General features: G+C 36.8%; 4 protein-coding genes across 10 annotated transcripts in view; 2 read left to right on the plus strand and 2 right to left on the minus strand.

Annotated features, from left to right (window-relative positions):
• The window catches only part of LOC107223928 (cationic amino acid transporter 2), a 41452-nt gene extending 38125 nt beyond the window's left edge, over positions 1-3327 (minus strand). The window contains exon 1 of the mRNA XM_015663786.2: positions 2580-3327. The gene's annotated coding sequence lies outside the window, so the exon portion shown is untranslated. The remainder of the gene's footprint in view (positions 1-2579) is intronic.
• LOC107223924 (RPII140-upstream gene protein) lies at positions 2061-7983 on the plus strand. 3 transcript variants are annotated; one of them, XM_046738490.1, is made up of 4 exons: positions 2061-2101; positions 5151-5405; positions 5518-5766; positions 5884-7983. In XM_046738490.1, the coding sequence occupies exons 1-4, from the start codon at positions 2076-2078 to the stop codon at positions 6002-6004; spliced, it is 651 nt and encodes a 216-aa protein (XP_046594446.1). In that variant the 5' UTR covers positions 2061-2075; the 3' UTR covers positions 6005-7983. The 3 variants fall into 3 exon arrangements, with proteins under 3 accessions (XP_046594446.1, XP_046594447.1, XP_015519267.1); XM_046738491.1 differs by lacking the exon at positions 2061-2101 and adding an exon at positions 4397-4496; XM_015663781.2 differs by lacking the exon at positions 2061-2101 and adding an exon at positions 4652-4929.
• Positions 6158-13738, minus strand: LOC107223927 (twinfilin). 2 transcript variants are annotated; one of them, XM_015663784.2, is made up of 5 exons: positions 13445-13729; positions 13164-13241; positions 12104-12763; positions 11857-11975; positions 6158-7344 (listed from the first exon to the last, which is right to left on the minus strand). In XM_015663784.2, exons 1-5 carry the CDS (start codon positions 13467-13469, stop codon positions 7174-7176), a joined length of 1053 nt encoding a protein of 350 aa, XP_015519270.2. In that variant the 5' UTR covers positions 13470-13729; the 3' UTR covers positions 6158-7173. The 2 variants fall into 2 exon arrangements, with proteins under 2 accessions (XP_015519270.2, XP_015519271.2); XM_015663785.2 differs by lacking the exon at positions 6158-7344 and adding an exon at positions 8240-11267 and having other exon boundaries at positions 13445-13738.
• Positions 13739-14451: 713 nt separating this feature from the next.
• The window catches only part of LOC107223926, a 29050-nt gene continuing 28167 nt past the window's right edge, over positions 14452-15334 (plus strand). For 3 of the 4 annotated variants that reach the window (XM_015663783.2, XM_046738485.1, XM_046738484.1), the window contains exons 1-2: positions 14452-14624; positions 14723-14786. The gene's annotated coding sequence lies outside the window, so the exon portion shown is untranslated. The remainder of the gene's footprint in view (positions 14625-14722; positions 14787-15334) is intronic. The other variant, XM_046738483.1, reaches the window with a different exon arrangement.

Raw genomic sequence — 15334 nt, forward strand, 5'->3', positions numbered from 1 at the left:
GAATCCATATCGAATCACCATCTCAACGATTTCTCGCGCGTATTTATCAAAGTAATAAAAATCTATTTCAGGGACCCCAAGCTGAGAGCCGGAGACTTTTATAAGAAGTAGTTAATTTTCCGATAGATATGTCAGACCGCGTGCGGTATAGGTGTGAGTGTATATTACACCTATACGCGTATAACTTGTGACAAAGGTGAACCGCCTCGGTGGGTCAGCCGTCGGTATAATTAACGACGTACGTTATTGGTAATAATTAATTACTCCGTAGCTAGCCAGCTAGCTCAGTCATTGCGGCGAGAGAAGTATAATACATATAATTGTGTCGTAAATTTTGAAAAGCAACAGTCGGTGTCGAGTTCAACAAGGACGTACGGAACATTTGACGCGTTTCCATTATCAAATTAAACATCGTAAGTTTGCGTAGCCGTGATAAATTATGTAAAAGCTGATTCTATCACTGCCGAAGCAAAGTACGAATTCTGGGACTGGGACATGAGCTTGGAAGCCAATGTCCTAATCCCGGGTAGAAATTTAGTCTTGATCACATTCGGGCGTTGGACCGTCACCCTCTTGGCAGACGCAATTAGCTTAAGATAATAATCTTAAGATAACGTTTATCAAACCCAAGGTAACACGCTGTATGGTTGGCTAGTCCCAAGCTACCGTATCGTTACTTGGAGCTATTGGCTCTCTCGGATCAGGGTAACAGGTAGGTACGTAACACGCATGTAACCATGTTACATTTCCAAGATCGAACAGTAACATTATAGTCAAGTATCGGGTCTTGCGTAACATTGCAGTGATAAACAACTGGTCACAGAATTTACACCACATCTATTAAATCTGGTGTATAGGAGTAACTCACAAATGTTACATTACAGTCGTCGATATGGATGCGACGTAACCGATGTTCTTTAGTCGGTTAGAGTTACGTTACATCTGTTATATGAGAGTAATCAAGTAGTATTGCATCATGCTTATATCGATGCAACGTAACCGATATCGGGCTGCTTTGTGTGCTCATGTTGTCTGACCGAAAGGAAGGTCCTTTCAGTGTTCCTTCTTCCGGTGCTGTCATGGTAAGCTAAAATTCGGCGTGCACGGGTGAAAAAAAAACATGTAGCGCTTCACTCCTGTGTGTGAGATCATGGGCTTGTCATCCAAATTGCCGCGAACTAACGAAATGGCGGGTCTAACCGTCGGTTAAAATTGGAACAAGGTTATAATGATTCGTAAAGAAATAGTGTGATCTTCTATTATTGGTAGGACTAGTGACTATTACGGTACCTCGATCGCCCCTAAATTTTTATATTTTACTGTAATTATTAGCAAGCGATAAAGCAAACATTCGTATCAAAAGGTTCTCCGTGCAGAATCGGTAACATCAATGGAGCCGAGCCTCGGCAAGAGAAGCGAAAACAAGGGCATCTTGAATCCCGTTATCAGTTTACATTTCGCCCCCGCAATAAACTCGCAGAGAACAAAGAAGGAGCTTTAACCACCGATCAACCCTCCGGCTCGCCTCTGCGGTACGTTGTAATTTACCCCGAGCCAATTCGGAAAGCAGTTATATTTCGGCTCTGCGTATACGCCTAATGCTTCCGAATTTGTCGAAAGCCCGGTACAACGGAGTCTGATTTAAATTTTAAACGGTTCCACTCAGCGGAAGGGACGCCCGCGACCGGGACTCGAGTGAAATCGAATATTTATTCATATCATATCGCTTTTAAAAACGATGTAGGGGTAATTCGTAAATTTCCACCACTCTATTCAGTGTCGTGAACGGTGTAGAAACTTGATCGATCCGCATTTTTCACTTATAACAAAATAGTCAGGTACACAGAGCCCTGGGAAAACGGGCACCTTGATACGAACAATCATTAATTATGCAGGTGGGGTGGTACGAGACCTGAAAACTGACACTATGCAGCTGCTGTTGCCCTTCTTGCGGAGAACTGCATTATGTTAATGATGCACGGGGAGTTGTTGAACGCAACAAGACATAATCGGACGAAATGGAACCCCGATGAATATCGAAGTTCGTTTACCGCAAACTCTACTCGTATCTCAGAATGAGTACAGAATCCTTGGAGGACACGTAAGAAAAAAAAATAAAAATATACTTCGAAACATTCTGAAGTACGATAAATTACTTAACTAAACAGGCTATTCATCGCAGACTTTATTTACAATCGGCCCGGAAACGCGACAAATTTTTATAAAATTTCTTTAATTGTATCGATTAAGCAACCATACACGTTCGAGATGTCACTCGTCTTCTTTGCTTATTTTTTGGATAGTGACGGAGGTGTCACGTTACCGCTAATTGTTTACGTTTGTAAACGATCGTCTTGTCGTAGCTACAGGTAGAAATTCATGGGTATATTCATAGGACGTATACCCTTCCGACTGGTCGTGGTAATTTTGTCGTTAAATACGTGCCTAATTGCCTTATCAGTCTAGTTCTTGCGAGTCTATTATTAGGTTTGTATCTCTGACAAAGTGGCTCTACGTTATATACATTATGCAATACGGTTTGAGGGAGCTGAATCATTAATTGTACGTATTCGACTTACCCGTTGCCTGCACCAGTCTCCCGAGAATATTATCTTCGCGACACAAATCACAGATTTATCAATCCTTTATTTATTGCGTCAAAAGAAACAAGTAAAACAAATAGAAAACCAATTTTATTTCCAAAATCACCACACTGTAATTATAACTTAGCCAACTGCTACGTTCAACGAATATAATTTTTTTTTTTTTCCCCCTCCCCGTTTAACGTTAACGCGGTATATTTCTTACAACATGAATTTATAATTTAATATCGTATCGTAGATATGCGTGTACATAGAATTGTATTTTTTATTTTTTTTTTTTGTTTTTTATATAATTAAAATTATTAACTTTTTAACCATAACATATATGTATATATATTTTTTATTTTTTTTTTTTTTTTTATTTGTATTTTTCCTTATATATATAGTTTCTTTATGCTTGCTCCTTTTTTTTTTTTTCACCCCCCTCAACGACTACGCGAGAGTCTTTTTCAACTAGGATAAAATGATATGTATTATATCTCCGACTAGTGTTAGCGATCGGTCAGCGGTGTAACGGATGCATATAATCCAAGGTGCACACTTTTTCGGTTTATTTATTATTTCTATATTTTCTTTGTTTTCCTTTTTTTTTCAAATACTTCGGCTTTTCCCTAAACTAATGGAATTTCGGTTCTGTGCTCGTTGCGTCGAGTCACATTTTAGTGTGACACTGGCGTTGCGCGGTACAACCACACGGTTCGCAGCCGTTCCTCGCTCTTCGGCGCTTCGGAAACCACCCCTATCGCCCCTGTTACCTTTTCCACCCCCTGGCACACGCCGGCCGTCGCCCCCTCCACACCCCAGCCGCCGGCGGTCCTATTGACGTGCGAGTTTCTACTCCCCCGGCCCTCGCTGCCACCGACGGTCTCCCTCCTTCATCCCTGCCCCCGGCTTTCGGGGGTGGAAAAGAAGCCTGATGTAATGCCGTTACGTCACGGCGCGTCTCTGCCAGCACACCTAGCGGTACACTGAGGGAACCACGGGATTAGCATCGTGCGCCGTTTTTCACCACCATTTCCAGCTTCCGGTCTACCCGCCGATTTAAATTCCGTAAAAAAAAAAATAACTATGATTTTGAATATAATTTAAAATATCCAAGTTTCGATAAACTATACCCGTGACCAATATACAATTCAATGCCCAAGAGAATATATTCAAACGATATAACGCAATTATCGCTGAAATTAATTCCAAAATTTTTCCATGTGATGCTTCAGTTTTTTATGAAAATCATTACTTACTGATTTTTTAGTAATTTGCTGTTACTCGTGATATTGTACTGGATATATGTCAGAATTTCACCAAGTATGCTCAAGAATCATAAATAGTTAATACCATTCTTCTCGAGCCAAAGTTAGAAGGAATATAAAAGCAGTCGGTTCGGACTTAAGGTATCTATTTTCGAATCTTTATCGAAACTGAAACAAATTATTTTATTCGATTCTATTGCATAGTTTTCTAACAACAACGAATTGATCTTACCAATCTGAACTGAATTTTCTTAACTATAGCACGTGAAACGTTGCAGGAGGCTCAGTCAAGATAAGAGATATAAATGGGTGCATTTTATATGCACCTCTCCTTCCAGCCGTAATAAATCTAGCCTCTAATCTCATTGCTGTACTGTACAGCAAACTGCAGTGATGCATTTTTCATACAACTACGGTAGCTTTCAAGCTTTAAATAATCGATGTTACCGAATCGCGCCTTAACGTCTGCAACCCGTAAGCCTTGTGTGATTATTCGCTGCCTACAAAACGGCAACATCTATGTATAAAATCAACCTCTTCTTTTTGATGTTCAACCTTTCAGCATCGATTTTTCATCTTCGCTGCAGATCTGTATGCAATTCTTACGTGAATCTTAAGCTGAAACAACTTATTGAGGTCTAAGGTAACTTCTTCCCGTGACAAAATCATTAGCCAAATTTTACCGCTGGCTGATCGGCAAAAAACAAACATTCATTTTTTTTTAACCTCGGGCGGATCATCCATCGCGCATGCCCCTGACATTTTGGAGATATTTTGAACTGCTAGTTTGGCCAATGGCGTCGTCAAAATTTTGTATCTTGAGTTGTATTTTTAGGTTATGTTACATCGCACCATCCATTGACTTGCAGAGATATCGGGACCAACAATTCCCAATTCAATAGCTACAAAATGTTAAATGTCGCGGGAAGACGAATACCGTATCTGATAGGTATACATTTACCGTTTTGGCAGTATGATATACCCGATAAAACTGTACAAACTGCCAAATCATTTAACTCTGATGCGAACGAAAATGAAACCGGCTGGGATAGGTTAAGAAACATGTACAGTCTCGAGTATGTACTTGTTTTATTAATAGTAGACCTTCGTTATCCCGCTTGTTACAATCAACGCACGACACTTTCATGTGTCATTCTCAAAACTAATTTTTTCCCTTTTCAAATCGTTCTACCCTCTGTTGCCTTCAATTTGTTCTTTGTTCCTTTCTTGACATCCGCACATCGAATTGTCTTCTATCTTGTCAATCCATTAAATAATGCAGCCGTTTACGTTACAGCGAGTATGGAAACCGAAGTCCTGAAATGCACTTCGCTGTACAAGCAACATTTTTTGGAACGTTTGTTGGACTCGTATATGGAGGCTCACTGAATTCACGTATGGCGTATGTAAATTTCATGGAGAGAAATCAGGCGACAGCATTCACAAACATATTCGAGGCGAAAAGAAAATTGCAAGATACTGTTACAATCAGTTTTGCCAAGGGTGCTTATCACTGGGCATGGAGAATCGCCTTTTTCACTGGCTCTTATGTGTGAGAATCTTACGCTAAAATTTCACGCAACAAACTAATCTAGTATCTTAGAATATTTTGAGTTTCAGATTTAGCCAACTACAGTCGTCCTAAAAGTATGTTAAAATTGTAGATTACTGACAACCTCGATCGCAGTTTATCGTGGCAAGTCATCTCTTTTAGAATATGTAACTGCGGGTACTATAACTGGAGCGATGTATAAAACAATGTTGGGTCCGAGAGCAATGCTTGTTGGCGGAGCTGTGGGAGGAGTTTTCGGCGGTGTAGCTGGTGCATTGTGTTTAGCATTGTTAAAAATAAGTGGTACGACGATGGAGGAAATCCGATACTGGCAATACAATTGGAAGAAGAGCAGAGACAAGTGAGAGACGGTCACTGATTTGAACGTGCCGTTATCATTTTTCAAGTATTTTTAGCTCACTTACGTACAGTGTGTATGAATAAGTCGTTCTAATTAAAGTATTTTCTCTCATTACAGGCGAATTCAGAGTTCTATGAGTCGCGTTATCCAGCAGCCAACAGACATCGAAATGTTGCATGACAAAAAAGTGGAAAGTCTAGAGGTGCAAGAGCAAGAGGTTAAGAAAAGTAAAGCATAGTCACTCAATTTAGGTAGGTCTATTTCCATTGGTCTTGTAGATATTAGACTTTATTCGTTGTTATACATAATTATAATTTATTTTAAATTGTTCAGAGAACAATTATAATTTAATTAATAATTTCTAATAATAATATGTGGTTTTTTCTGTTTCTTTAAAGTACATTATATGTATATAACTCATGCAGACTTAATTCACTAGTACCTAAGGCAACGGCACATTTTTATGATTGCTAAAATTGTATATGAGTACGTTTAAGAAAATGGGTGTCGATCATGTGCGAATTATATTTCTTTACGTTATTTTCAACATTAGTTACACCTGTCTAACCCAATACTTGAAAAATTTGTTATATTATAACATGTTAAATTCTCAATCCTTCAAATTGATGCAATTTCCTGCAAGTGATTAAATTATGATACCTTGGATAACACAATTTTTATATAATGATTATAAAAATCGCTAATCTTATTCTCTATCACTGCAATAAACTATATACCGATTGTGCCAATAAAATACATAATCAAATTTGAGCAATTGCTGAAAAATGTCTACTGATCCCTCTAATCGAATAATTTGAATGTAAAATTCTGATCTACAGCAGCATGCATGTTCACAATGAAACGAAAATATTCTTGATAGAACACTGGTCATAATTCGCAAACATTGAGAGATATTCCTAATTCGATATTTTATGAGCCCTATTCTGCAGGCAAGTATTAATACTGAAAATTTCCATGCTCAATACTAAACATAAGTTCTGATGGAAATTCGAGGCAGCTGTTTATTGCATAGTTTTGAAGTTAGCAAAGTCGTTACCGTGTATGCAATAAATACTACATATGCTCACAGAATAGGCCTGATAATCAACGACATATACGATATGCAAATTAGAAATGTATAGAAAAAAAAAGTTCTTGTCTAGTCAACTTCATTCGATCAATATTTCATTGTACACTATAAAACGAAAACCGAATTTTCCCATTTGGATGAATAATAAACGAGAAATGTACTAGAAGTGAATAAAAGCACTGAATTTGACAGTCAAAATTAAGCAAAGAGTAATGTTGCGGAATAAATAGTAATAAAGCGTTGGGCAGTTTACTAAAATCTTACAGCCTGCTTGAATTTGTTATTGTCCTAATTGTATAATTCATCAGAGTTTTATATTAAGTTTCTTGTTCTGCAGTTTCTGGAGTTTGAATCTTGGTCAAACGTTTAGCACCTCTGTTTGGCGGACCTTTGGGTTTGGCAAACTTAGGTCGGTGCAAATTGACTTTCGGATGTAATTCCTCTTGCAAAAATTCCATGGTTAGTTCCTTTCCGTCATCAATCTCAAGCTACAGACCGAAAAATTTTGCATAAACAGAATTAAATTTCTACAATTTTCAGTAACAAGAAATAGAGATACTTGGACGTTTCAAGCTCAAATTATCATCCAAATGTTACGATTGGATATAAATAATTTACAATAAAAAATCATGGTATACCAATGTCAGGCCTATACTGTAAGCTTATAAAATATAATTACTAAATATTAAACGCTATTACGTACCCGTACGATGATGTTATCACCCTGGCATTCATTCCCACCTATTGAATTTTATTTGTCTATTTTCATTTACAATATACGTATATAGCAAAATAAAATTATTGAAAGAACTGTGGATTACAGTAAGATATTGACAAAAGCAAGAAATATTCTTTTTAAATTGTATAATTGTGTTTATTATTCATAATATATTTAATATTGGCAAGAATATACAATTTATTTGTTCATAAGAAGGAACCTATAATGTTTTTAACAAAATTTTCTTTATAAATAATCAATCAATACAATGAACGCATCTTACAGAATAGGCCTGGCCTGGAACAGTGGTACTTATAAACATAATTTGCGCCTGGGCGAACGTGTGCGTCTCCCCCTTATGCATATATCGGAACACAATTTCAAATTTTGAGCGTCGTATAGAAAACCATTGGGCCCGAAAAAATTTTAGTATAGTTCTATCATACAAAACTTAGATGATCACGATTTTTCCACAAAAACAGCCCATGTAAATTTGTGATATGAATAATACCGTAAATCGTTTCTGTTATTCATATTTATATGGTTTACTATTCAGATAGAAAAAAAATATACAGGAAATATCATATTCGGAAATTCGATGAATTCAATCAATCGCCATTGTATTTCTACATTGAGCGTTGAGACATATACTTGCAAAAAGTTATTTCAACAGTGGCGGGGGATCTGGGGGGGGGGGGGGGGCAATTTCTCAAGATAGTTTGTGACTACGATAGGATTACGAATTCACAATTATTTTTTCTATCAAAGGTAGATAAAAATGCAAAAAAAGTGACCACGTAAATTTGCATACTTTCAATTTCATGTTTCTTTTCTTTTTTAACAAGTCCCAGATCATAAGTTAAAATCCAAAGATTTCTAAAACGCTTATAAAAAGCTACAAGAGTTAAAAAATACACGTCACGAAAAATATAATGCCTCTCGAATATCATCATCTTGTTGTTGCCTATCTGACAACTCTCCCACTCTGTATAACTGTGTAAATTTTGATCAATATTATGCTAACTTTATACATAGATATAACAATTTTGGCAAATTCGAATCACGATTGATCAGTTTCGCTGATTGTATCGTTAATCATAGAACATTTAATCTCCAATTTCGTTTTATATTCCTTTGATATCATGTCTGGGGAAATATTTATCGTGTAGTAATGTATACTTGTATCAGTGATAAAAAAAAGCTTTGTGCAACAAGATTGGGCAATGATTCTTACAGGCAATGATACAGATATATCACTCTTAACCATTGGACATCAACCCAAAGTGCTTGGAAAGTCAAGAGATAAGATGTATCTATTAATATCGTGTAACTAATAAGAAATAATTCTTCGATAATAACTCAAGATTTCAAAGAAACATATGATTTTAAACTGTATTTAAATCAGCTGCGTCAATATTTTGCATAGCAATAAATACATTCAGTAGATATTCGTATTTAGTTTTAAAAAAAAAATTGGTAAAAATTGTTGGGTAAGGAAATAAGAATCAAGTCATCTGATTTCGTTTGGTAAAAACAAGATAGGTACATCAAATCCATTATTTCTCGGCTCTAATATTAGATTTTTCGAAAATCTCAACCGCTAAAAAAATAATCCATGATGTTTGATCCAAATTTTAGAAAATTAAATTACCGTTCAAAAACAACATAGTTATTCATAAAATGGCTTTGTCGATTTAAAGAAAAAATCCAGATTAAATAAGATACGAATGTTTGAGATAGAATTTTGAAACAATCAGTTGATTCGCATCATAAGGATTGTTTGGTTCTTACTCCGCACTCAAGGCTCACAGATATACAGCAAGTGGGATGTGCTGCGTTCAGTCTTACGTCGTATATATATTTGTGAATTTTAATATGTCATATTATTTATATATAATATAATAGTATAGAGTATAATATATATAACGCAATATGTATATATATATATAATATATATTATATACATATATATTGTTATCGTCACTATTAAAATGCAAATAACTCGATAATGTGGAATGAATATAGCTCAACTCTGACGTTAAACAATAACATTTGCACATTTTTTATCATTTGTCAACACAATGTTATCATTAGAATATGCAGAGCAGTCAGGTTAGTGGCGTTAGCTAGCTAGAGCACATGGAATTCTTTCCTAACTCTCTAATAATCACATTCAGCTATATGTGGCTTGCTGAAAATACTAAATTATAACAATACCGTCCTACACCGCTTAAATTCTATTTAGTGTCGACATTGACGTTTGGAATTAAGGCCCTTAAGTTTCATCTAAAGACATTAATAGACAACTTATATGTACGTATCACTTGATTTGAGACTAGGAACTAATTTGAGACAAGGTATATTATATACTGGGTTTTTATACATTAAACAACTATGTGCGAGTAATTGCTTTGTTGCTCTTCTTTCTCATTGTTACGTGTTAAAACTCGCAAACGGCAAAGATCGCGACAGATCTATCAGTTTCAACCATTCTGAATTAATTTGAGTAATCAATAAACGTATTCGTTAGTGCAAGCTACCTGAGAAATAAACTTTATTTTATTTGTCATCACTATAATATAATATTTTTATTGATTAAATATTTTTTATATATAGTTTTTTGATTCTGGTTATGTATGCACGACTTTTCCAATAAGGTAAAAATCCTCCAGTTAATGCATTAACTCAAATCTGGCACGTGACAATTTCATTATTATTATATTCAATAAACCTAAGGGCTAAAATTCGGCAAGTGACAAAGCGCCAAGCTGCTATCGAGTCTACAATGCGACTTCATATGTAAAGTGTACTAACATTAATATATAGGTACGAAAATAATGTACTAGTAAAATATTTTTGATGCGAACTTGTCATAAAAACCCAGCAGTAAGGGCCTATTTTCCAAACTGTTTGAGACGTATAATTTGTTGCGATGAAAGTTGATAATAATCTCCCTCCAAAAAACAAACGAATAAAAAAATGATACATCATACTCGTTCAAAACAAATCTAAATAGTTATTAGATATATTTTCTGTACGTAATATTCTTTTCTTTTTTTTTTTCTCTCTCTGTACCAGAGATATATAGTATATACGAATTACTTAGACAAGAATTTGGCTTACCAATTTTGGTATTAGAATTTAGAAAAATACACCATTTGGTCTACTCTAATTTACTAAATAGATGCATGTTATCACTTTGAACAACTAATTCTAATAATCCAGAGATGTTGGTATCAGTAAATGCGTTTACTTTTAGAATGTTTTCAAATTTCAATTCAATCTACACAATAACATGTAGAAAATTTTATAAAAACAATATTTCCTAACTTGGAAAATCAAAATTTGTGGTGTAATCAGCATGCGTTGTTCTTGTGGTTGTTGTTATTCCTAACAAATTTGAGGTTGACGTAGTTTATCGATAATAGTTTTAACTGCAAATTTAATGTTTCCAAGTGGAAATCATATCACCTCCCTTTGCAATGTCAGAACCGTTTTTGAAGCAGCAAATATTAATTGGAGAACCTGTTAACTCAAGACGCACGAGCGTTTTGGTTTAGATTTTTTATCAGGTATAGTTTGTGGAGGGGCAGAAGGTGTTGACGGAGTGGCAGGAGTTGTTGCTGCAGTTTCTTTTATGGTAGGAGGATCTTCCAACATGTCCGCTAACTCTTCGCCGCTATTTACTTCCAACTGTGATTCGTTATATACAAATATCCAATCAATTTCAACGATTTCTCCTTTTAAATTTTCATATATTTGCATAACTAAGTAGAGTCGGCACAAACTAATTTCTCCGAGTCCAATAAATTCCCTGCACTGTCACAGTTTAAATGAATTTCATTACTTTCCAATAATTAATTCCAAAATTTACGCGTCATCCGTTATGTGATCACAAGCAAGTGTGAAAATTAGTAAGCAAGCCCACTTTTGGAAAATGGAAATTGCTGCTATACTTTTCTCAATGGTACTTTATAAGTTTCTATATGTACTTTACAAATTACACAACTCGAAACAATGTAATGCCAACATCTGGCTAATATGTAATTTGCACAATTTTTTCCTGTTGATTTCCTTTCATTTTTTTACAAAAGTGTGCAACAGTGGTCTCTTTTTCAGATTATCTGTTCTGTACAAAAGCTGGAGATTATTGAAATTCAATTTCCAGGAATTTCAGTCACCCAAGATAAAAATACATGTTCTCGTCGAGCATTGCCCTGTTATATACCCACAAAGCTGCGACCCTGAAAGCGTTTGAATAGAGTAACTTAATTTGGCTCACCTTTTTGATTATGTTGACTCCCAACGATTGAATAAGATCTAGAAGGGGTCCCTTGCACGAAGAGTACAGCATTCGTTCTTTGATGCTGCAACTGTACCCGGGCATGCTGTATATGAAAACTGGAAGATATAAAGTACAAGATTGTAAAAAAAAAACTGTTATTGCAGAAATACAGTGTAAATGATCTCCTTTCATCAAGTAATACCAAACACGTGAGCCAATAGTTCATAAAGGGCAGAATGCATACCGATATTCTCCATGTAATCACCCTCGTGAGTGTGTTTGAAGTTGTATAAATGATATCTGGCAGAATCAGCTGGCACTTTAGTTGGCAGTTTATCTAATGAGACATCACAGGCCATGACCAAATGTATCTTCTCCTCTTCTAGGTCGATTTTCAGCTGAACATACTCGGTAATTCCTTTACCAATGTCGTTAATGGCCTGCTTGGCTTCTTCCGTAACAGGAAAAGCGACACCGCTCAAAGTCTGCTGTCTTGTTTCAACACTGTAATCAGTGTGTACAGAAGTTTTCTTGATCTCAGCCAGCTCCTCTTCAGCTGTTGTCAGGGGCGCGGGAGCAGCGTCGTTCCTTTTGTGCTTATGGTATCCTTCTAGCGTAATGTCCTCAGGGACTGTGCCATGCAATTCTTCCTTGAAGGAAGCCGTTCCAAATTCCTGCTTGAGCGTAGCCTTCGTTGAGGCGTAAAGCATCTTTTGCCTTATAGACGCAGTGTCGGGTGACCAAGAAATGAACAACCAGTCATAGCCGGAGTCAGGCGATTTTGTATCAAGCCGATAAAGGATGTAGGTTGGCTGGTTTTCGACAATCAACGGTTTTATCAGCTTGTCGTAGTCGTCCTGCCATTTCCCGACAGCCTTGGAAGAAAAGGCAGGTACCAACTCCTCTGAAATTATTATTTGATGATTAAACTTGATCAAGTTTTAGTAATATAGCATGCCCAGGCGCCTGGTTAAACCCTGAGTTAGATTGGCTCGTTTGGCAGCAGGAATCATATGTAGACTCAGCTCGTAATTACCAATTAGTCTACTGTCAAATGTGAATGACAGCAAGAGGGAGAGAAATAATGAGTGTGTGTTAAAAATTGGTTGGCTGAGGTGATGCAGCAACTAGCATGAACATTTTATTTATAGAACTTTTACGAGTTTCTCGTTATGTTGTCTATACGGGAAGCATTAAATTTCGCGATAAGCGTCGCGTACCGGGAATCGTTATAATAAAAACGAACTACAAGGTATCATATAAGTCCATTACAAGTGTAAAAAACAATTACAAGGTTTCCTCACCGTTTTCGATGGAAACTTTGAGCACGCGTATCTTTCCATCTCGGCATTTGGCAAATAATTTCTTGAGCGCTTCGTTGGCTGGAAAAAAAAAAGAGGACGAACGTAAATCACTAATTAGATAGAAAGAGAAGGAAGGAAGAAGAAAAAACGGAGGCGAGAGGGACCTGTTTTGAGGTTAAAAAAAAATTGCTCGTAATCTTTCGAAAAACGATTTCAAACGCAAATATCGTTCGATCGCATAGCTCCACCTCGTTTTTTCCTCATACCTCGTTCATCGTTACCTTTGATTCCCGTTTGATGTGACATTATTTGCCTGATGAAGGTATCTTTCACCTACTGCGGAACCAGTCGAACTATTATTTTTTCCCACCCACTTCAGACGGCTGTTCTCCACAGTACTTCAGACCACTTCGGACGACCACCTATGCCTACAGAGATGAGCGTAAGTCGTTCGCGCAATGCCAAGGACAGCCTCTGATTGGCCACGCAAGTTCATATAGATACGGATCGCTTTGCGCAGCCAATTAGAAGCCTCGTCAATCTCGCATCCCGCAATGTCATTCCGTAACAAAAGATGATAGCTGTCAAAAAATAATATGCGGTTCTTTCGAATACAATGCAATTCCTCAAGAACGAGGAAGTTTGCCCGCCTTATTGATCGTCGCCAAAGATTACGTTGTGATCTTATTCCCCCGAAATTTACGGAGCTACTTACATACTAATATATACGACAAAAAAATCTCTGAGCCAAGCGTAATTTTCATCTTAATTATATTACACATATAATGCGGTCAACCACATTTATAATGAAGGACTCGTATGTTCAACGAGGGTAAATGTAATTTTAGGCTTAATTGCTAAAGTCAGTTACGGAATCTGATCAATGGTTGGTCACTGCAAGGGCGTGATCTGTACGATTGTTGTTTCATGCAACACGATGATGCGTGACCGTTGCATAACTCGACGGAATAACGCTGATTAAACACATTTACAACACATTGCATGGAAAACTAGGGTAGATTTAAATCTGCTGTGACAGCGTACCGATACTGGATATAATCATTTTTTGAAGAAACCAACTCGTCAGTGTTTCAATAACATGTTTATCTGCGCAAAGTAAGAGCGATAATTCGTTATCTTTCGCTATCAAATGAGTAAATAAACGAAAGACCTAATGTAAACAATTACAATGGCTTCCTACATATTCGATGGTAGTTTTCGAATTTCCCGCCCGTAGAGCAGCGCCACTCTGGTTCACGGTTCCGCGTTCCCTACTTCAATTCCAAAATTAGTAAATAAAGATGGTGGCAAAGTTTGAGCCGTGTGGCGTATCGCTGCTCGGAAAATGTCTGATAAAATGAGGTGGAAAATAAAAACCGGAGTGATATCGTCGATAAATAAAAACGAAACAAGGACCCAGTGTTAGGGGTGTTAGAAAGGACACCAGCCGACGTGTAAATAGTGTGTTTATCTTTTATTTCGATATATATTTATATACCACGATACACATACAGGCATATACGTATATATTATCTTTTCTTTTCTACAATTTATGTAAGGCCGAGTAACCGGAGAGGAACTGCAACAAAAAGAGGATAATTTTTCTCCAGAGTTCAGAGCAAGGTATAAATTTTATTCTATTTATAGTAACTCCTCGAGAGCCTTTCGACTTTAACTCCGAGTTTCGTCCGCTCTAACTCAGTCTTAACGTACACATAACTATACCTAAAGTTACGCGAAGTATCCCCTAAGGTGCGATGAATAGTACTGGGTAAATAAAAGAAGGCGATAATATATCTATCGTGAATGAGAGAGAATAGGAAGCTTGTGTGTATACGCAGGAAGAAATCGCGGCGTGGTTAAGTGGGCGTTTTCGATTGCCCAATAATAATTATTCTCTCTGGTTCAAGAAAGGCAATACCCGTATACCTATTCGATCACCCACGTTTAAAAACTCGGCGTACGGTGCGTGCCGCTGATTTATTTCTCATTTGTTTCAATGTAATTGTCTCCAACCGATCGTCAGAGTTGAATAATCGACACCGTTAGAAAGGGCCTCCTCTAAATATCAACCTGCTATTTTTAACCACCAGAAACCTACATACCGAAGTCCGATGCGCGACAAGAACACACTTTGACACATTTTACCCTACCTACGCTTTCGGTTCTGA

The sequence above is a fragment of the Neodiprion lecontei genome, chromosome 4, assembly GCF_021901455.1.
Source record: "Neodiprion lecontei isolate iyNeoLeco1 chromosome 4, iyNeoLeco1.1, whole genome shotgun sequence".
NCBI classification, from domain to species: Eukaryota; Metazoa; Arthropoda; class Insecta; order Hymenoptera; family Diprionidae; genus Neodiprion; species Neodiprion lecontei.